The sequence below is a fragment of the Protobothrops mucrosquamatus genome, unplaced genomic scaffold, assembly GCF_001527695.2.
Source record: "Protobothrops mucrosquamatus isolate PMUCROS unplaced genomic scaffold, P.Mucros_1.0 scaffold261, whole genome shotgun sequence".
In the NCBI taxonomy this organism is placed as follows: Eukaryota; Metazoa; Chordata; class Lepidosauria; order Squamata; family Viperidae; genus Protobothrops; species Protobothrops mucrosquamatus.
This window is the reverse complement of record NW_015386608.1, coordinates 496,040-519,588: the sequence shown is the minus strand read 5'-3', so window position 1 is coordinate 519,588 and position 23,549 is coordinate 496,040. Positions and strand designations below refer to the sequence as shown.

General features: G+C 38.6%; 1 protein-coding gene across 1 annotated transcript in view; it reads left to right on the top strand.

The window, feature by feature from the left end:
• Positions 1–406: 406 nt before the first annotated feature.
• DISP2 (dispatched RND transporter family member 2) overlaps positions 407–23,549 on the top strand; it is a 28,806-nt gene continuing 5,663 nt past the window's right edge. The window contains exons 1-7 of the mRNA XM_029283882.1: positions 407–516; positions 3,232–3,687; positions 6,770–6,799; positions 8,661–8,784; positions 10,405–10,517; positions 12,013–12,131; positions 15,083–15,180. Of these exons, the coding sequence (XP_029139715.1) occupies positions 407–516; positions 3,232–3,687; positions 6,770–6,799; positions 8,661–8,784; positions 10,405–10,517; positions 12,013–12,131; positions 15,083–15,180 (1,050 nt within the window). The remainder of the gene's footprint in view (positions 517–3,231; positions 3,688–6,769; positions 6,800–8,660; positions 8,785–10,404; positions 10,518–12,012; positions 12,132–15,082; positions 15,181–23,549) is intronic.

Below are 23,549 nucleotides of genomic sequence, written 5' to 3'. Positions count from 1 at the left end.
GCATACATTAAAATGTCATCCTAAAAATGACACCCAAAGGAAAGAATATATAGATTGTCTCTGATAAATTAGTCCTAACAGCGTTACTAATTTATGAACTAAAAAGAAAATGTTAATTCTTTTAGTGTGCAGTTTAAAAATGGGTTTGAACTTTCCCTAAAGGTATAAGAACATTGTTGGCCAACTGTTTGCTCAGAGATAAGCCATATAAAGTGTCAAAGCTTTTTAGCATTTTCCCACTTCACTAATTGGTCTGCCCCTATTTTAGTTTAAAAACATGAAGTTGGGTGTAATTTGAGATCATTATAAGAATCTCCCCCAAAAAATTTTAATCTATGCATTATTGCATCAATCTGTCTTATGACTCTATACACAAAATGGCATCTTAGCCACCGGGTCGTAATTCATGAGAAGAACAGAAAAGACATGTGATGTCAATCAGCAGATGAAAGATGAGATGATGGCATTTATATGTAACCCAAATAAAGATATTGATCTACAAGGGTCAAATAAAAAGTAATTTTAGTTTAAATAAGGATATCTTAATAAATGAAACAGGAAATCAATCCTTGAAATGAGTTCTGTTATATTGTAACTCTGTTATTTACTTCTCCACACCACACTATTTGTTACACACTTTTGTCAGCAATGGAAAACTGCTTAAAGCCATCATGAAATTTGTCTCTTCAACCCACCTCTGGCATTCCTTTCTGCCTCTGTATTTGAGTTAAACAGGTGCCATGCAGGCATTATTTCAGTTTAGGGAAAAGATAAAGCTGCATGACAACAAGTCTGGACTGAATGGTGGATGAAGTAAGATGGTGAGATCCAATTCTGCAATTACCTCTTAGGTGGATTGTGAAATATGAGCCCAGTGTTGTTAGTAAAAATCCTATTCTTATGTTTGCAAACTCTGCTTAATCACTGTTTCAAAGATTTGGGTGTTGCAATCTCGTGTTCTGAACTGATAGTAGTTCCAGGTTAAAAGAAATCCATTTGAATAATGTCAGCTGCACCCCATTAATCTGTAACCCTTATTTTCTTCCTAAGCCTGGCTTTTGATATATTTGTTTTTGCCTGCAGGTGAAGCTTTATGATGATATTTCATGGACTGATCAGTTGTCAAGATGCTGTGAATAAATCTCTCACTTTAATTGTAGTAGCATGACAATAATTGCTGGCAAATGTCAACTCTTTTTTTTTACAGTTTTATCAAATTTCAAAAAAAGTATAAAATACAAGGAATAAGAAAAAAGGAAAAAAAGAAAAAAAGGAAAAAAGGGGAGGGAAACAAAATTATGGTGTACAAACAAGGAAAAGGAAAATATAGAAAAAAATAACTTCCACATTTCTTTGGTACTGATGCAAATTTCAATTCTTGAAGTTTTCATTTCTGCCATCAGCATGTGAGGAACCCATCAGGCATGTTCCTTCTAATATTTAAAAAACATCAATAATGTAATGCACATATTCCAGCGAAATGCAATTGATTGTAATTTCCCTTTGAATAATCCACCTGTTGCCCTTAATCACTTCATCAATACGTCTCATGTGAAATTATTGGTTGTTGTCCTGGGCTATCCACTTCATTCTTGATCATACAAATTAGCTCTTCACTTTGCCGTCTTTGTATATTTTGTAAAGCAGTGCACAGTGCAGGTAGTCCTCAAGTTACGACCACAATTAAGCCCAAAATTTATGTTGCTAAGCGAAACATTTGTTACGTGAGCTTTGCCCCATTTTACCGCTTTTCTTGCCACGGTTGCTAAATGAATCATTGAATTGGGTAAATTAGTAACCTGGTTGTTAAGTGAGTCTGGATTCCCCACTGACTTTGCTTGTCAGTGGGTCCACAAAAGTGGATCACATGAGCCCAGGACACTGCAACCATCATAAATATGAACTACTTGTCAAGCATTTGAATTCTGATCATGTGATCATGGAGAAGCTGTAACAGTTGTTAAGTATGAAAAATGGTCATAATTCACTTTTTTCAGTGCCGTTGTAACTTTGAACGGTCACTAAACGAACTGTTGTAAGTCAAGGACTATCTGTATTCACATCAACAGTCATCACCATAATCAACCTGAATCAATCATGTTGCATCGCTTAAAGTGCATCAATAAGTAGGTTTCTGTTTCACAAACAATAAGAGCACAAACTTTCTCACAGCAACTTTCTACCCACTAGACGCAGGGGTAGGCAACCTTGGCTCTTTTATGACTCGTGGACTTCAACTCCCAGAATTCCTGAGCCAGCCAGGCTCAGGAATTCTGGGAGTTGAAGTCCACGAGTCATAAAAGAGCCAAGGTTGCCTACCCCTGCACTAGAGTGAAAGAACAGGTGCCAAAGAACGCTTCTGACCCGTTAGCACATCAGTGCTGCCATCAGTTGGCACTTACAATATTAGAGGTATTACGTTTCAATCAACTCTCATAGATCATCTTTCTTCAGAAAACAGTTTGTTTTCATGAATGACTCACCATTATTGTATGCTTTCTTTCCAGGAGCTCAAAAGTAGCTATCAAAAATACCGGTTAAACTTATTGCGTGTGTTCATTTCCTCTTCCAGTTTAAAGAAATTACAGGAGTAAAACAAATGTTTTTGATATGGCTACTTGAAAAATCTATAAACTGAGCTCATTTGACTCATTTGCTTGTCTGGATTCGCATCAAAGCATTGAGAACATAGGTTTGTGAGGGATAAAATTTGCTAATTATTTTGATTGTCTCATAAGATGAGAGGTGCCTGCAGAATCGAGAAGTCACAACAAATTTGGCTTGGGCCGGGGAGTGGGACTTGCTTCTTCAATACCCCATCTCATCTCTTCCAATTTGGATGCTAGAGTATTATTGTGTTCTTCTGTTCCACCACTGAGGGGAAGAACAGAGTCAAAGGAGAAGCACTACCAAGGCTGAAACCCTATTCTTCAGTCAGTCCATCTAAGGAGCAAAGCATTTAGTCAGGAACCCTGCTGCCTGCATAATACAAGTGTAAAAGATATATTGGTGGAACATGTCTTGATGGCACTATGCTAATTATGGAAGATGCAAGTCTGTTCCTTCAGTGTTTACACGGGTCATGACAAGTTTTATTTTCACTTAAGGGACAGTGTCGTGTTACATATTGTGCATCATGTCATTTATTTCATTTTACTACATTTTGTGGGAAAAGTAGATAGAAACAGAAAGGAAACATGCAAAGTTAACATTATTATTTTTTTTTTGCAGAGAAAAAGCAAACCCAGAGCTTGGTCAAGCCTGTCTTAATGTACCAGAGATCAGGAAGGCCGAGTCAAGCCCCAGTGGAACTTCCTGGGGAAGAAGATGCCCAGTCCATCACTGTCTGCTCAATGCTTCTCCCAGCACAGTGAGGTACCACCAGCCCAGTTCCAGTCATATGCTTGCACCCATCTCCACTCGGTCCAATGGCCAGGTGCCATCTGGCTCTCAGGACTCCTTCCAGCCTCACCTGTATTATCATTGCAACCACCAAGAAGCCACCAGAAACAGCTATGCCTTGCCCCCTCTGCCAGGACACGGGGACCGAGCTACTCTGTGCTCCTATCGCTCCAGTGGGGATTCATTATCAACTCCCCGACATGAGACTACTGAGAGTAGATGGAAGCAATGGCCACATGACCAGCAGCACGCACGGCCAGTGCAACACCATGTTGTAACAGTCAGGTAAGAACTACACACTCTGGCAGCTTAGCATGTCTCTATAGAGTGATGGGCCTTGTGGAAGGCATCTGTTCTCCCTTATGTAAGACAGTCTGAGTCTTGAAGGCCTGTCTGGTAGATAGCTGCATAAAAGATAAGAGTCAAAGAAGGGGAAGGAAGGTCAGGCTGTCCATTCGTGGGTAGTACTGTACAGTAGGAACTCATATCACCTACTCACTGTCTTCCCATTATGATGAGTTCTTCATTATTTCTAATGAAATCACAATAGGCATGTGTATATGTGTATACAGACATTTCATTTACTCTTTGATTTTTTTTTTGGGGGGGGGAGGAACGGATGATGCATTTCTTTCTAAGACAGCCGTTCCACATCTATCCTGATTTTATATGCTGTTCATCAGTAGCTTAATTTTAGAGCGTTACTTTACACGCAAAGCCATTGAATTTTTTGAGATTTTGGATGCTGGTACCTGTTCAAATAGCTGATAAACAATCTGAGTAAATATAGTGAAGATATTCTCATTTCCTTTAGAGATTAGGATTGGGTATGATTCCTTAGCAAACTAAATTCAATAGCAACTATGAACATGACACTATAAAAGGTATGAAAAAACCCTCAGTTTACAAGATGGTTTATAGGCTGGACTTATTCTCATTTAATAACCTTCCCTTCATTAATTTCTCATTGGACCATACCTAATGACAACAGACATTTTATTTTTACCCAACAGCAACATTAGTAGCTGAGGTTTAATGATCCTCTTCTTGGCATCAGGCCAGCCTAAGGGTTGTTTGTTGTGTTATTTTGAAGCATTAGTGCACCCCTGGGAACTAAATCTAGCTTTAAACCTCCATGTACCATAAATCAATACATCTGCCTTTTCCAATGGGTTTTGCAGTTTTATTCCTTGTGTATTTTCACCACATAGAAAGTTCTTAAAGATTATACTTTTATAAAGTTTTAAAGGCAGAAACCAATTCTGGGATATTTATTTTAATCTTTAGAATGCTATATGATATATGGCTAATATAGGCTTTCCTCCCGATTGGGCAAGCAATCTGCTTTTATTTTAGAATAAATTGGATGGAGAGATTGAGAAAATAAGTTACCGGTATTTCTCTTGACAAAATTCTAATGAAAAAAATTCCTAATTTAAAAATAATTCCCAACATTTTCAGTTTTGGATCCTGCATGCTGGTGTTTTTAAAATAGGTGCAAATCTCAAGCTGGAAAGTTGGTATTTATCTTTTTTGTATTTTAAAATATTTCTATGTCATCAATATTACTGAGCATTATTGCTTTAACATTAAGGAAGCTGGTAAATCCAGTTTTTCACTAGTTTCTTGGCTGTTTCCTAGCATGTTCTGTTATGTTTGCATAGTCTCGTATACATTCATCCTCCTGCTCCCCATAAGCTCTTCTATTTCAAGCAATACGGGCAACTTTGAAGGGCATTGTCCATAAAGGAATGGTTTGTGCACTAGAGAAGTGATCGATTTTAACTCCCACCTATGCAGCCATCACATCCCCTTACTGATGTAGAATGATAGGAGCTGCTAGGCACCAAGTTGGGAAAAGCTGCTTTCAATGGAAATACTTGCGTTTATATTTCAGAAGCAGTATTTGAGCACTTGATTCATAAATTAACCAACTGATGAATCAAACAATTCAGTAAAACCTGATATCTAAAAAGGTGCCTACATTTTAATGGGTATCATGTTTCACTTCCATTCTATCATAAAAAGTCATGTCAATATTATGGCAATAGTAGAGCTTTCAAATTCTTTGAACTTTCTATTCATGCCTGGCTCTTGATAGAGAGACTTCCTAATCTGGATATTCTTTGTACTTTTCTTGATCTATAAGGAACAAGAGCTTGGCATAAGCAGTGATGGCGAACCTTTTAGACACTGAGTGCCCCAAAACCGCCCCGCTTGCCCTGCCCCTGCCCCGCCCATCTGCAGGGCCACCTACCTCCTCCATGGCCCACTGCAGCAGATCGCCCAAGCGGCCCTGCAGTGCAATGGCGGCCACGCCCACCACCCGTGCCCCGCAGCATCATCTGCGCACAACAGGGCACGAGAGCGGAGTCTTGTCCCTGCTGCCCGGCTGCCATGTCCTTGACTGCACTGCTCCATGTGGGCTGCACCCAGGGGCGACTCTCCTCCCAGGAGGGGCTGCTGGTGAGGAGGGGGCTGCGGGAGGAGATGGGGCTGGGGTGACGGCACATGTGCCCACAGAGAGGGCTCTGAGTGCCGCCTCTGGCACACGTGCCATAGGTTCGCCACCACTGGCATAAGGAGACAAGGTATTATGAAAGAAGGCATTGTATCTCTTTTCTGAGGAGCAATAAAAGAGTTGATATTTTGCCTTCTTTCTCGTCTCCACCAGAGGTATGTTGTTGTCTATGGCCGGCTTTGGGAGCAACTGCAAGTCAAATCTCAATCTGAAAAGTCTTATAAAGTATTGCCTTAGGAGAGATGGAATCCCAGCAGTCTTGACCTCTCAAATGTATAGAACAGAAAGAAATCCTTGAAAAGATCCTTAACACTAACTCCAAATCTACAACAAAATTTAACACCACCGAAATTGTATCTCTAAGGTCAACCAAGGTTTAGAAATGAGTGTTTTATCTCCAAAGAAAATCCTAATGGAGTTTGAAAATCTAAATAAACTTTTTAACTAAGATAGAGTTATTTATGTAATTCAACATAAATATGAGGAAAATTATGTATGACTTTGAATTTAACACAGAAAGGAAAATAAAAAGAGTTTTCTCTTAGATAAGCATTCCTCACTCACTAGCTTTGTTTTTGGTCTAAAATCTTCACCTTAAACCCACAAATACCAATTTGAGAAACGCTGGTGATTTAAGACACAGTTACTGATCAGATGAATAAATTTCACTCCTGATTCAAATAAACAATCAAAGTAAAGATGCTGCCCATTAGGGCTCGTTGCCTGTGCTACATCATGGAATTTTGACTTTGCATTTTTCTTGCTCAGAAGGCTAAATGGTCAAATCAATAAAGAACTTTGCCTGGCATGAAATTAATAAGCCAATGATTATCTTTCTCCCTACAGACATGATAAAGTGTTCAGGATGCCAAAGAGGTAGGTTAAAATCCATTATTTCCTGCCCTTCTATTATTTCACATTTTCTTCCTTCAATCCAGTTATTTAGAACGAGCCAAAATATTACTCTTGCATCATTCCAGGCAGGAGCAAAAGCATGCAGTTAGATTAAGAGTTCATGGGTCTCATTAAAAAGCTTCCCACTTGTTTGGATTCCACTTTGTGATAGATGTGCTTTGCTTTCCTGAAATTGTACCTTATCCAACTAGTTAGATCATGGTCTGGGCTTGGCCAACTGCTTATTTTGGGATCTGGGTTACAGAACTTATAAAGCAAGCCCTTGCATTTTTGGAGAAGCAATCTGTTATGGAGTGTAACTCCCATGTATTTAGAATATTAGTTTAAGAACAATTTCATATATTTACTCTAGAATCAGTCCTGATGTTGCATATGGCATACATTTCTTGATGAGTTGCTTGCATGCATAGTGCTTTGTTTGTTCTCACTACTTTTTTCTATAGTACCATAGCTCAGTGTATCTCATCATCAGCAACTTTTAAGATGTGTAGAGAAAGGGAACTGTGAAATTCTGGGATCTGAAGTCCACAAATCTTAAAGTTGCTGAGCTTGAGAAATACTGTCATAGCTTGGCCCTCTTTCTCCATTATTCATCCGCCATGATAATAAGTATTCCTGGAATCATTTATGGTTTCCTCAGAATTTGGAAATGGGAGAGGGGTTATACAGTCACCTTGCACTGGCTGGGTTACATGTGGGATTGTTTTTTCCAGTTTATTCTGTCTAAAGCAGATAAGAAGATTGCAAAAATCAGGCCTACAAGCAGGCAAATTAGAAGTATGCCTACATAATATATCTTGTCATTCTTCATTTAATCATTATTTTCCTTATTTCTGTGTTCTATTGCTTGTGTTTCCAGAATGTTGAATTCCAGTATTGCATGATCACTTCCCCCCAAGGTTCCTGTGGCTTCAACACCTTCTATCATTTCATCTCAAACCAACTTACTTCAAAATATAAGTGTGTGGAATGTTGGAATGTTCCCTAATAGTGTAAACAAAAACATACCAAAAAAAATCCTCATAGGACTTCAATACATTGGAAATTGTAACTAGATGCCAATCTCCACTACTGTCCATTTGAAGTGCCCAAAGACATCTGGTTGACTATTGTGTGGGAAAGTACTGGAAGAAATGGCCCCTAGCCTGATCTAAGGGTTTATGTGGTGGGCAGGAGATGCCAGCAATTCTGAAATTTGGAGGGAAAAGAACCACCTATATGTGGAATCTTTACAACAAAATAAGAATGTTCACCAAATTTGGTAAAAGACTATATCAAAGGCAGTGGTGGGATTCAAATATGTGAACAACCAGTTCTCTGTGTGGATGCCGCTTCCGGAAGTCCATTCTGGGCCTGGGCAACAAAAAATTAGCTACTGGTTCTGCCGACGTGGTACAAACTGGCTGAATCCCACCACTGATCAAAGGAAGGAAACATGAGAGATTAGGGTTATATTTTCACAATGCTTTTGCTTGTTTGCCTTTGGAAGACTAGACATCCATTACATTTTGCATGATAGCTTAGTACAATTTTCTTTGATCAACTGGACCCCAGTGTGCTACAATATAGCTCCTATCTTGTAGTTAAGTAAAGATAACAGATACTTGTGTGAGGGGGGAAATATGGCCAATAACACTATCTATTCTCTTTCCAGAGAAGTCATCAAATGACATCACTGGATTATTTTGAAAACCCATCTATTTGTTTTGTCTGTTTACATTTCTATCCTGTGACAGATCATAAAATCAAATAAAATGGAATAGAAAAAGAAAGAAAAAGTAGTTGCTTGAGTTTTTATTTTGTTTTATTGCTTCTTTCTTAGTTTATCCCAAGTGATTGCTGAGTGGCCAATTGCTGTTTTAGTGTTCTGTTCGGTGACTGTGTTGATCTGTACTTTGGTGGGCCTATTAGTAGGAAATGTGCCAGATTTTTCTGAGCCCTTGTCGGTAAGTTCATACTGATTACATGACTTGGAATTTATTTGTGATTTCAAAGAGCTGTGCCCAATTTGATGCTTCCCAGACTACAACTGAACTACCTTTTCACAGGGCTGGGAGATGGTGGGAATATTAGTCTTTGCGGGGTCTACAATTTGAGAGTTATTATTTTAAAAGTTTGCTATCTTCTCCGCACCCAATAGCATGTAGAAGTAAATCTCAGGATGATGATGCATTTCACCATACTTTCCCAGAAACCTGATTTTAATGATTTTTGAATGCTTTAAGAACCTCTAAGCTAAAATGTTAAGGGAAGGGCCACATAGTTTGGTACTTTGTATACAAAGAAGCTAAACTCTATTGCCAGATAGAACTGAAAGAATGTTTGAAAGCTTTCAATCAGATTAAATAATACTGAACTAGATTCACAGTGCTTAATTTCTTAGGTTCTTGTTTATTGTTAGCTACTCCATCCACTTTTTTCCTCTTCCTATAGCGTACCAGTGAGAATGCTTAGGGGAAAAAAGCTAGAGATTAACCTTTAAAGTACTGTTTTTAAATTCTGCCCTTTTAGATGGTTAGAAATAATTAAATTATATGTCCTTTCTAACATTCTGGGATAAATTACGGGCTTTTCTAGAATGTGAATGGGTCCATTATATATTTGGCAAACAGGGTTCTTAAAGATTCCTTGCAACGCAGCATCAACACAAAAGGTAGTCAAAAAAAGTAAATGGACTCATTCACATATTACAAAAGGTGTCAAAACAGACAAGATGGAAGTTGGGCAACACAGTTTAAGTCCCGCCCATATTTACCCACATCAGCGGTTCTCAACCTATGGGTCACGACCCCATTTGGGGTCGATCGACCATTTCACGGGGGTCGCCAAGCAAGGCTGTCCGTCATTTTTTTCCCTTTTCTGGCGGGTGCCTTACCTCCCTTGAGCTGGGCCAGCTGGTGGTCAGCCTGCTCCGTCTCTGCCGCTTGCCAGCTACGCCTCGGCCGGCACAGGGGGCGGAACCACGCATGCGCGGCGCTCCCAGGCAGGGAAAGTCCTTGACTTATGACCGGTTGGGTAGTCCTCGACTTACGACCGGTTTAGTCCTCGACTTACGACCGGTTTAGTCCTCGACTTACGACCGGTTTAGTCCTCGACTTACGACCGGTTTAGTCCTCGACTTACGACCGGTTGGGGGTCGCAGCATTAAAAAGGTTGAGAACCACTGACCCACATAGAACAGGGCCTGGCTTGGATTGTGTCACTATGACTGCCATCTTCCCTGTTTTGAACCCCTTCTCCTGTAGATGTCACTGTTCTTGCCTAAGGCTCACCTGAATGAATGAGCGTTACATGGTCCGAAATGAAAGAATTTGAGGTTATTCAAAACTTTTAATAATAACAAGAATGTCTAAAGACCCTCTGAAAATCTTGTTTAGAATGAAATAGACCTATTCTAATTTTTCCATCCTCATGACTTTGGAATCATAAGGCTGTACATATTTTTTTAAAAAAACAAAACTGATTTGGACATGTACCAAAATACCTATTGTAGCTGATAAAATATCACACTTTTAAAAAGTATATTTTAATGTCTTTTTAAATCTTCCTTTCTTTGTTATAAATAGGGTTTTGAACCACGAAACACAGAGATTGGCAGAAAGCTCACAGTTTGGAAGAATATGAAAAGCCAAACAGGCTATAAAAAGATGCTTTCCCTTTCTCCCTTCATTGACAACAGGTGGCTGATATTATTATTATTGTTGTTGTTGTTGTTGTTATTTCAGGTGACAATAACATAATGACATGCATTGAAATATGAGAAAAAGGTTTTCCCTCTTGCCCCATCTCTATGAATTATTTTTTGCATCCTGCTTCAATGGTCTTAAGACCATTGCCTGAGATTTCTGTGGCCATTAAATGAATGCAGACCTGATTTTGATGGATAGGATTTTGGAGTTTGAAAGACATGGATGTCATTCCTTGAGAGACAGGTTCAAAATATATATTGTTGTTGATGATGATCATGACTGCAGGAAGCATGGATTAAGGATCACACATTTTTTTTATGTAAGTGGTTGCTACTAATAGGCACCACTGAGCCCTTGAATAGTTTCCCTTTGTCAAATGGAACTTGTGATTTGAAAACTCTAACTGTCTAGAATTGCTTGCCAATAGTGGGTGCCATTTTTCAAACTTACTGAAAGTTTCTAAGCCCCATATCTGCATTCAAGAATGTCTGTAATTATGAGAAACTTATTCCTGGGAGAGGGTTGAATCCCAAGAGATAAATGGCTTCAATATGCTGAAAGTGTGGCAGGAAAGGATATTCTTAGTGAGAGAGAATGCTGTGTGTTCATCACCTGACTTAGTATTTTAAAGCATAGAATTCTCTTTTGCTATGAATTCATTTATTAATTTTTTGTTATATTGATTTGCTTTTCTGTGACTACCCACATCTATCATGACAACCATGCATGAATGAGCATCCCTGTGGTAGCCAGTTTTTGATGATCCCAACTTAAAACTATTGGTCTCATTTGCAAAACAGATGCTCAAATGTTAGAAAAGCCAACGGTTATCAAATATTTTCTATCACATTATTGCATAATAAGGCAGATATATTCAGCTATCAGAAATGGAATATAAAATCCTAATAGATAATTTCCTAATTACATTTTTATCATAGCACCATCAATATATATCAATACATGACACTTCCACACTCCAGATGGAGCATGTAGTTCCATATCAATTTTCATTTTAGTTAAGGCATGGAAGACAACAAACATTAAACAAAAATTGATCATGCAGGGGAAAAGGCTTAGTATTTCTTTTTTTTCAATTAGATTAGAATTAATATGCCCACTAGTAATGGAGTCCAATGTGGGGGTGAGTGAGAGGAGCTTTTCTTCCCATTTAAAGGGACTTTGCTGCATGATAGAAATAATTTTTATTTTGATTGTGCTGGAAACTATGACTATCTATTCAGTGTATTCTAAGAGAGGATTGTTGCCCCCAGATATACCCTGAAATTAATTAATTGAAATAAAAATGAGATACATAATGGCAATCTACGTATCTATATATTCCAAACCAGGGATATTATTGGAATCAGAATAGGAAAGCCTTATCTTCCATCTCTGTGTAATGAAATTATGTCAATCAGCTGAGCAGATTCAGAAGAAATGCTCAGTTCCAGAGTTTCCTAAAGATAGCCTTATTTCTTTTGTTAGCTTTGAAGATCTGGGCATCAACAAAGGGCAGAGATCTTTACAAGGAGAACGAGAAGCAAGAATAAGGAGAATGGTGGAGCCAGACTACGAAAAAGATGGCTTCTTCTGTAGTCCTCCAGGTAAGATTAATTTGAAATGAGACTTCAGAATACAAAACAGCAAGAATGGCGACATTTTAATAAAATAATCCTGGCAATGAAATATGCCATTTTGGCCACAAACAACCGACTAGTCTATATAGAAATTCAAGGTAAAGCATTCCCAACAGATGGCTGACCATTCTCTGTGTAAACACATTCTGTGAAGGAGAGCTGAACACTTCCCTCAGGAACCAATTCTACTACTGAACTCTTCCTCTTCGGATAGCGGACGTGGCAGTGCCTGGAGACAGCAGAATAGATGAGAAAGAACTGGAGAAGATAACAAAATACAAAGACCTACAAATAGAAATAGAACAACTGCGGCAAAGGCAAACAAGGGTAGTACCAATAGTAATAGGTGCCTTAGGTGCAATCCCAAAACAACTGGAGCACCATTTGAATGCCATTGGCATTGACAAATTCACCATTAGTCAGTTGCAAAAGGCAGCCTTACTAGGAACCGCTTCCATCCTGCAACGATATCTGTAATACTATCAAACATCTACATCTGCCTATCCCAGATCCTAGGTAAGGACTTGTTAGTTAGATAAAAATGTCAAATCCAGTCTGAACATCTGGCTGACTGTGCGATGATCAATCATCATCATCATCATCATAGGTTAATGGAAAGGATTCAATAGTTGGATAAAAATGCCAAATCTGGTCTAAGCATCTGGCTGACTGTGCGACCAACAATAATAATAATATTGGCACACTGCATACCATAACACAAAATTTTAGACAGTGATTAGAAAATGTATCCATTGACAAAATTTCCATCTGTCAAGAGCAAAAGGCAACATTGCTTGGATCCACACATATATTACGTTGACATATTACAACATCTTAGGCTCTTGGGAAAAACTCAATGGGTATGAAGGCCAAGATCAGTTAACAATCTGGCATCTGTGATTTCATATTGTTGTGTGTAACAGTAATAATTCTAGTTGCACAGGGCCAAAGCTTTAAGAACAAGTGCATACAAAGCCAGAATTGAGCAACAAAAAGCAAATACGGACTCAGCAAAGAAGCTGAAAAAAACAGTGGATCACCTGGTTAGCTACTGCAAAAAGATCACATAGACTGACTACAAACAATGGCATGACAAAGAAGCAACAATGGTGCATTGGAACATTTGAAAGAAGTACCAGTTGTCTGGAAGCAAGAAGTGGTGGGAACATAAACAGACAAAGAAGCTAAAGTGCTCTGGAATTTTAGAATACAAATAGACAAACATTTGCTACATAAAACCCAGACTTAACAACTGTCAATAAGAAAGACAAAAAAAAGTCTGCACAGTGAACACTGCAGTATTTGGAGACAACAGAAGAGAAGAGAAAGAACTGAAGAAAATCACAACATACAAAGAGCTGACAATAGAAGTAGAATGGCTGTAGCAAAAGAAAGCAAAGATAGTATCAGTATTAATAGGCACTCCCAAAATATCTGGAGCACCACTTGAACATCAACTTTGACAGAATCACCATCAGTCAATTGTGAAGGCAGCTTCACATGGCACAGCTTACATTCTGTGAGCTTTTAACACCATCAAATAACATCTGCTTATCCTAGGTCTTTAGGAAGGACTTGATATGTGGATAAAAATGCCAAATCCAGCCAAATATATGGCTGATTATGCGACCAACCATAATAGTAATAAGCAGACAACTTTTCTTCCAGTAGTCCTGTATTTTCTGGCTCTTGAATGCTCATCCCACAGTCCTGATAAAAATGTCAAATCCATTCTAAACATCTGGCTGAATTTGTAACCAACATAATAAATAGAATATGGCAAAAGAAAGCAAAAGTACTATAATACTACCAATAGTAATAGGTGCCTTTGATGCAATTCCAAAACATTTGGAACACCACTAGAACACTATCAGCATTGACAAAAGCACCATCAGTCAATTGCAAAAGGCAGCTTTATTTGGAATAACATACATCCTACAACAATTTATTTAATATTATTAAGCAACAACATCTGCCTATCCCAGATCCTTGGGAAAGATTCAATAGGTAGACAAAAATGCAAAATTTAGGCTAAACATCTATCTGACTGTGCAAACAACATAATAATAAAAAATCAATATGATGCTCAATTATTAAGGGAGGTAAAGAGTAGTTCAGAACAATGATAAAGTTTATTTTTCAATTGTTCACAAAAGAGCCTATAGCATTGTTGTTGTTGTTATTGATCATTGCACATCAGCCAGATGTTCAGATTGGGTTTGGCATTTTTGTCTACCTATTGAGTCCTTACCAAGGACCTGGGATAAGCAGATGTGGATATTTGATGGTGTTACAGATATCATTGCAGGATGGAAGCTATTCCCAGTAAGGGTGCCTTTTGCAATTGACTGATGGAGAATTTGTCAATGCCAATGGTGTTCAAATGGTGCTCCAGTTTTTTGGGATTGCACCCAAGGCATCTATTGCTATTGGTACTACCCTTGCTTGCCTTTGCCACAGTCATTCTATTTCTAGTTATAGGTCTTTGTATTTTGTTATCTTTTCCAGTTCTTTCTCTTCTATTCTGCTGTCTGCCATGTCCACTATCCAAATGTTTTTGTCTTTCTTATTGACAATTGTTAAGTCCAGGGTATTCTGTGACATATGCCTGTCTCTTTGAATTCTAAAGTCTCAGGGCAATTTAACTTTTTCATTTTCCATGATTTTCTCAATTTTATGGTCCCACCAGTTCTTGCTTGCAGGCAAATATTTCTTGCAGATCTTCCAATGCACCATTGTTGCTACTTTGTCATGCCACTGCTTGTGCAATCTTCTTGCAGCAGCTTGCCAAGTGGTCCACTGTTTCTTCAGATCCATTCTGTTCTTCATTTGATGTTTCTTGTAGGCCAGTTATTATTGTTGTTGTTGTTGTTGTTATATTCATCTTTGCTATTAAATGTATTTTATTTTCCTTTTAGGGAAAAATTATTCTCAGCTGGTTTTCATGTCTACAACTGCTGGTAGCTTATGGAATTTGCAAGCGATACAATCCATGTGTCAAATGGAGCAAAACAAGGTTTGTAATGCTTTGAGGAATAGACAAATTTTCCTAGAGTGTCAGATTCCAGTTTCACACTTCTGAATAACTTATGTAATTCTGAAACCATTCACATGCACGCAAAGGAATGTGAATCCAGCATCCTTCAATACTGAATTAACAACAAAATGTAATGAAAAAACAAGCTTGCAGCTCTAAAAATCAAAACAGAGCATAAACTACAAGAAAGGCAAGAGAAAAGGAAAAGGAGACAAAGGGAAGGAAAGTTAGTCCTTTGATTCTTGGATATTTTTCAAGTGAAAGATCTGAATTTGGGGTAATTTTAAAATGAAAGTATATTTATGCTTTGTGAAACTATAGCATTTAGATATCAAAGCTCATGTTAGTTTATGCTTGATAACGAGTTAAGAGAAACCTGAAAATGTCCATTTCATTAAAATGCTTGATAACTTTTTTTAATCCTATTACAGTAATATTATGTTTGACACTACAAACTGCATATTACTATCAATTAAATGTATATGCCAGTGATGGCGAACCTTTTAGACCAAGTGCCCAAAAACTGGCCCCGCCCCCGTTCCACCCCCTGCTCCGCCCCATCCCGCCTGCCCATAGGGCCACTCACCGCCTCCAGGGCCCGCTGCAGATCGCCCAGCAGAGCCATGGCGGCCACGCCCTCTGCCTGTGCTCCGCAGCATCAACTGTGCGTGATGGGGCATGAGGGCAGAGTCTTGTCTACGCTGCCTGGCTGCCATGTTCTTGGCTGCACTCCTACATGTGGGCCATGCTTGGGGGCGACTCTCTTCCAGGGGGCTGCTGGTGAGGAGGGGGTTACGGGGGGAGGCAAGGCTGGGGCAACGGCACATGTGCCCACAGAGAGGGCTCCGAGTGCCGCCTCTGGCACCCGTGCCATAGGTTCGCCACCACTGGTATATGCTGTCCATCTTTCTGATAAGGCAACTCTGGATGGCTTACATATTTAGTATAAAAGGTAACTGGCATATGGAGTAAAGGCTGAAGCGGTTATCTTTCTTAACTCAGGGAGAATAAACATACATTTTAATGCAAATATATTATCATCTTTATCATCATCATAATCATCATCCACTACCTTTATGTTTATGATGTTGCAGCCAAAGATGAGGATAGAGAATTAGTTCCCGCTCACCCTCCTCTATTATCATCAAAGAATCTACTGACCGTTTTTACACATTGATTTCCAGTTCCCACCCCCAAGATTATTTGATTTCATGTTGTCATCAGCACAACAAAGCCACAGTGAGAGAAAATGAGAATATTGGGGGGGGGGAATAAAATAAAAGAGGAAAGGAAGAGAGACATGAAAAAAAATCTAATGTATTATTTTCCTTTTGGCCATTTTCCAGATCCGTTCACACCCACAATTTGGGAACCTGTGTCAACGTACTGAAGCCAATGAATGCTGTCCAAGCTGGTCTCTTGGGAACTATATTGCTGCTCTACACAATCGATCTTCTTGCTTCGACATTACCCAGGCGGATGTTTCCCACACCCTGACCCTCCTACGTTCTTGTGCCCCCGACTACCATAAGGGCATTCTTGTTCCTTCATGCGTCGGTTTCAAGACTGAAAGAGACAAACACGTGCAGTGTTCTAAACTCCCAGAGAAATGCACTCGGTTTCACGCAGTTTACCAGCTTCTTCATTTCTTAGTGGACAGAGACTTTCTCAGCCTGCAGACGGTGGGATACCAAGTGCCAACACTGAAATATAGCCTGTTATTTTTGCCAACCATGAAGGGAGCTTCCATGCTGGGAATCTACCTAAATAATCTTGAGTCAGGGGACTTGTTTGATAATTACACATCCATCATTGGGATGGACTTGGGCCTTAAACAGAAATTATTCCAGCACTACCTTTTCCTGGATACCGTGTATCCAATCATGGCAATACTGGCAATATTTCTGAGCATATTTTGTTNTGAGTTTTTATTTTGTTTTATTGCTTCTTTCTTAGTTTATCCCAAGTGATTGCTGAGTGGCCAATTGCTGTTTTAGTGTTCTGTTCGGTGACTGTGTTGATCTGTACTTTGGTGGGCCTATTAGTAGGAAATGTGCCAGATTTTTCTGAGCCCTTGTCGGTAAGTTCATACTGATTACATGACTTGGAATTTATTTGTGGTTTCAAAGAGCCGTGCCCAATTTGATGCTTCCCAGGCTACAACTGAACTACCTTTTCACAGAGCTGGGAAATGGTGGGAATATTAGTCTTTGCGGGGTCTACAGTTTGAGGGTTATTATTTTAAAAGTTTGCTATCTTCTCCGCACCCAATAGCATGTAGAAGTAAATCTCAGGATGATGATGCATTTCACCATACTTTCCCAGAAACCTGATTTTAATGATTTTTGAATGCTTTAAGAACCTCTAAGCTAAAATGTTAAGGGAAGGGCCACATAGTTTGGTACTTTGTATACAAAGAAGCTAAACTCTATTGCCAGATAGAACTGAAAGAATGTTTGAAAGCTTTCAATCAGATTAAATAATACTGAACTAGATTCACAGTGCTTAATTTCTTAGGTTCTTGTTTATTGTTAGCTACTTCATCCACTTTTTTCCTCTTCCTATAGCGTACCAGTGAGAATGCTTGGGGAAAAAAGCTAGAGACTAACCTTTAAAGTACTGTTTTTAAATTCTGCCCTTTTAGATGGTTAGAAATAATTAAATTATATGTCCTTTCTAACATTCTGGGATAAATTACGGGCTTTTCTAGAATGTGAATGGGTCCATTATATATTTGGCAAACAGGGTTCTTAAAGATTCCTTGCAACGCAGCATCAACACAAAAGGTAGTCAAAAAAAGTAAATGGACTCATTCACATATTACAAAAGGTGTCAAAACAGACAAGATGGAAATTGGGCAACACAGTTTAAGTCCCGCCCATATTTACCCACATCAGCGGTTCTCAACCTATGGGTCACGACCCCATTTGGGGTCGATCGACCATTTCACGGGGGTTGCCAAGCAAGGCTGTCCGTCATTTTTTTCCCTTTTCTGGCGGGTGCCTTACCTCCCTTGAGCTGGGCCAGCTGGTAGTCAGCCTGCTCCGTCTCTGCCGCTTGCCAGCTACGCCTCGGCCGGCACAGGGGGCGGAACCACGCATGTGCGGCGCTCCCAGGCAGGGAAAGTCCTTGACTTATGACCGGTTGGGTAGTCCTCGACTTACGACCGGTTGGGAGTCGCGGCATTAAAAAGGTTGAGAACCACTGACCCACATAGAACAGGGCCTGGCTTGGATTGTGTCACTATGACTGCCATCTTCCCTGTTTTGAACCCCTTCTCCTGTAGATGTCACTGTTCTTGCCTAAGGCTCACCTGAATGAATGAGCGTTACATGGTCCGAAATGAAAGAATTTGAGGTTATTCAAAACTTTTAATAATAACAAGAATGTCTAAAGACCCTCTGAAAATCTTGTTTAGAATGAAATAGACCTATTCTAATTTTTCCATCCTCATGACTTTGGAATCATAAGGCTGTACATATTTTTTTTAAAAAACAAAACTGATTTGGACATGTACCAAAATATCTATTGTAGCTGATAAAATATCACACTTTTAAAAAGTATATTTTAATGTCTTTTTAAATCTTCCTTTCTTTGTTATAAATAGGGTTTTGAACCACGAAACACAGAGATTGGCAGAAAGCTCACAGTTTGGAAGAATATGAAAAGCCAAACAGGCTATAAAAAGATGCTTTCCCTTTCTCCCTTCATTGACAACAGGTGGCTGATATTATTATTGTTGTTGTTGTTATTTCAGGTGACAATAACATAATGACATGCATTGAAATATGAGAAAAAGGTTTTCCCTCTTGCCCCATCTCTATGAATTATTTTTTGCATCCTGCTTCAATGGTCTTAAGACCATTGCCTGAGATTTCTGTGGCCATTAAATGAATGCAGACCTGATTTTGATGGATAGGATTTTGGAGTTTGAAAGACATGGATGTCATTCCTTGAGAGACAGGTTCAAAATATATATTGTTGTTGATGATGATCATGACTGCAGGAAGCATGGATTAAGGATCACACATTTTTTTATGTAAGTGGTTGCTACTAATAGGCACCACTGAGCCCTTGAATAGTTTCCCTTTGTCAAATGGAACTTGTGATTTGAAAACTCTGTCCAGAATTGCTTGCCAATAGTGGGTACCATCTTTCAAACTTACTGAAAGTTTCTAAGCCCCATATCTGCATTCAAGAATGTCTGTAATTATGAGAAACTTATTCCGGGGAGAGGGTTGAATCCCAAGAGATAAATGACTTCAATATGCTGAAAGTGTGGCAGGAAAGGATATTCTTAGTGAGAGAGAATGCTGTGTGTTCATCACCTGACTTAGTATTTTAAGGCATAGAATTCTCTTTTGCTATGAATTCATTTATTAATTTTTAGTTATATTGATTTGCTTTTCTGTGACTACCCACATCTATCATGACAACCATGCATGAATGAGCATCCCCATGGTAGCCAGTTTTTGATGATCCCAACTTAAAACTATTGGTCTCATTTGCAAAACAGATGCTCAAATGTCAGAAAAGCCAACGGTTATCAAATATTTCCTATCACATTATTGCATAATAAGGCAGATATATTCAGCTATCAGAAATGGAATATAAAATCCTAATAGATAATTTCCTAATTACATTTTTATCATAACACCATCAATATATATCAATACATGACACTTCCACACTCCAGATGGAGCATGTAGTTCCATATCAATTTTCATTTTAGTTAAGGCATGGAAGACAACAAACATTAAACAAAAATTGATCATGCAGGGGAAAAGGCTTAGTATTTCTTTTTTTTCAATTAGATTAGAATTAATATGCCCACTAGTAATGGAGTCCAATGTGGGGGTGAGTGAGAGGAGCTTTTCTTCCCATTTAAAGGGACTTTGCTGCATGATAGAAATAATTTTATTTTGATTGTGCTGGAAACTATGACTATCTATTCAGTGTATTCTAAGAGAGGATTGTTGCCCCCAGATATACCCTGAAATTAATTAATTGAAATAAAAATGAGATACATAATGGCAATCTATGTATCTATATATTCCAAACCAGGGATATCATTGGAATCAGAATAGGAAAGCCTTATCTTCCGTCTCTGTGTAATGAAATTATGTCAATCAGCTGAGCAGATTCAGAAAGAATGCTCAGTTCCAGAGTTTCCTAAAGCTAGCCTTATTTCTTTTGTTAGCTTTGAAGATCTGGGCATCAACAAAGGGCAGAGATCTTTACAAGGAGAACGAGAAGCAAGAATAAGGAGGATGGTGGAGCCAGACTACGAAAAAGATGGCTTCTTCTGTAGTCCTCCAGGTAAGATTAATTTGAAATGAGACTTCAGAATACAAAACAGCAAGAATGGCGACATTTTAATAAAATAATCCTGGCAATGAAATATGCCATTTTGGCCACAAACAACCGACTAGTCTATATAGAAATTCCAGGTAAACCATTCCCAACAGATGGCTGACCATTCTCTGCTTAAACACATTCTGTGAAGGAGAGCTGAACACTTCCCTCAGGAACCAATTCTACTACTGAACTCTTCCTCTTCGGATAGTGGATGTGGCAGTGCCTGGAGACAGCAGAATAGATGAGAAAGAACTGGAGAAGATAACAAAATACAAAGACCTACAAATAGAAATAGAAAGACTGTGGCAAAAGCAAGCAAGGGTAGTACCAATAGTAATAGGTGCCTTAGGTGCAATCCCAAAACAACTGGAGCACCATTTGAATGCCATTGGCATTGACAAATTCACCATTAGTCAGTTGCAAAAGGCAACCTGACTAGGAACTGCTTCCATCCTGCAACGATATCTGTAATACTATCAAACATCCACATCTGCCTATCCCAGATCCTTGGTAAGGACTTGTTAGGTAGATAAAAATGTCAAATCCAGTCTGAACATCTGGCTGACTGTGCGATGATCAATCATCATCATCATCATAGGTTAATGGAAAGGATTCAATAGTTGGATAAAAATGCCAAATCTGGTCTAAGCATCTGGCTGACTGTGCAACCAACAATAATAATAATATTGGCACACTGCATACCATAACACAAAATTTTAGACAGTGGTTAGAAAATGTATCCATTGACAAAATTTCCATCTGTCAAGAGCAAAAGGCAACATTGCTTGGATCCACACATATATTACGTTGACATATTACAACATCTTAGGCTCTTGGGAAAAACTCAGTGGGTATGAAGGCCAAGATCAGTTAACAATCTGGCATCTGTGATTTCATATTGTTGTGTGTAACAGTAATAATTCTAGTTGCACAGGACCAAAGCTTTAAGAACAAGTGCATACAAAGCCAGAATTGAGCAACAAAAAGCAAATACGGACTCAGCAAAGAAGTTGAAAAAAACAGTGGATCACCTGGTTAGCTACTGCAAAAAGATCAATAAGACTGACTACAAACAATGGCATGACAAAGAAGTAACAATGGTGCATTGGAACATTTGAAAGAAGTACCATTTGTCTGTAAGCAAGAAGTGGTGGGAACATAAACAGACAAAGAAGGTAAAGTGCTCTGGAATTTTAGAATACAAATAGACAAACATTTGCTACATAAAACCCAGACTTAACAACTGTCAATAAGAAAGACAAAAAAAAGTCTGCACACTGAACACTGCAGTACTTGGAGACAACAGAAGAGAAGAGAAAGAACTGAAGAAAATCACAACATACAAAGAGCTGAGAATAGAAGTAGAATGGCTGTAGCAAAAGAAAGCAAAGATAGTATCAGTAGTAATAGGCACTCCCCAAACATCTGGAGCACCACTTGAACATCAACTTTGACAGAATCACCATCAGTCAATTGTGAAGGCAGCTTCACATGGCACAGCTTACATTCTGTGAGCTTTTAACACCATCAAATAACATCTGCTTATCCTAGGTCTTTAGGAAGGACTTGATATGTGGATAAAAATGCCAAATCCAGCCAAATATATGGCTGATTATGCGACCAACCATAATAGTAATAAGCAGACAACTTTTCTTCCAGTAGTCCTGTATTTTCTGGCTCTTGAATGCTCATCCCACAGTCCTGATAAAAATGCCAAATCCATTCTAAACATCTGGCTGAATTTGTAACCAACATAATAAATAGAATATGGCAAAAGAAAGCAAAAGTACTATAATACTACCAATAGTAATAGGTGCCTTTGATGCAATTCCAAAACATTTGGAACACCACTAGAACACTATCAGCATTGACAAAAGCACCATCAGTCAATTGCAAAAGGCAGCTTTATTTGGAATAACACACATCCTACAACAATTTATTTAATATTATTAAGCAACAATATCTGGCTATCCCAGATCCTTGGGAAAGATTCAATAGGTAGACAAAAATGCAAAATTCAGGCTAAACATCTATCTGACTGTGCAAACAACATAATAATAAAAAATCAATATGATGCTCAATTATTAAGGGAGGTAAAGAGTAGTTCAGAACAATGATAAAGTTTATTTTTCAATTGTTCACAAAAGAGCCTATAGCATTGTTGTTGTTCTTATTGATCATCGCACATCAGCCAGATGTTCAGATTGGGTTTGGCATTTTTGTCTACCTATTGAGTCCTTACCAAGGACCTGGGATAGGCAGATGTGGATATTTGATGGTGTTACAGATATCATTGCAGGATGGAAGCTGTTCCCAGTAAGGGTGCCTTTTGCAATTGACTGATGGAGAATTTGTCAATGCCAATGGTGTTCACGTGGTGCTCGTTTTTTGGGATTGCACCCAAGGCATCTATTACTATTGGTACTACCCTTGCTTGCCTTTGCCACAGTCATTCTATTTCTAGTTATAGGTCTTTGTATTTTGTTATCTTTTCCAGTTCTTTCTCTTCTATTCTGCTGTCTGCCATATCCACTATCCAAATGTTTTTGTCTTTCTTATTGACAATTGTTAAGTCCAGGGTATTCTGTGGCATATGCCTGTCTCTTTGAATTCTAAAGTCTCAGGGCAATTTAACTTTTTCATTTTCCATGATTTTCTCTATTTTATGGTCCCACCAGTTCTTGCTTGCAGCCAAATATTTCTTGCAGATCTTCCAATGCACCATTGTTGCTACTTTGTCATGCCACTGCTTGTGCAATCTTCTTGCAGCAGCTTGCCAAGTGGTCCACTGTTTATAATAATAATAATAATAATAATAATAATAATAATAATAATAATAATAATAATAATAATAATAATAATAATAATAATAATAATAATAATAATAATAATAATAATAATAATAATAATAATAATAAAGTTGGAAGGGACCTTGGAGGTCATCGAGTCCAACCCCCTGCCCAGGCAGGAACCCTACACCATTTCAGACA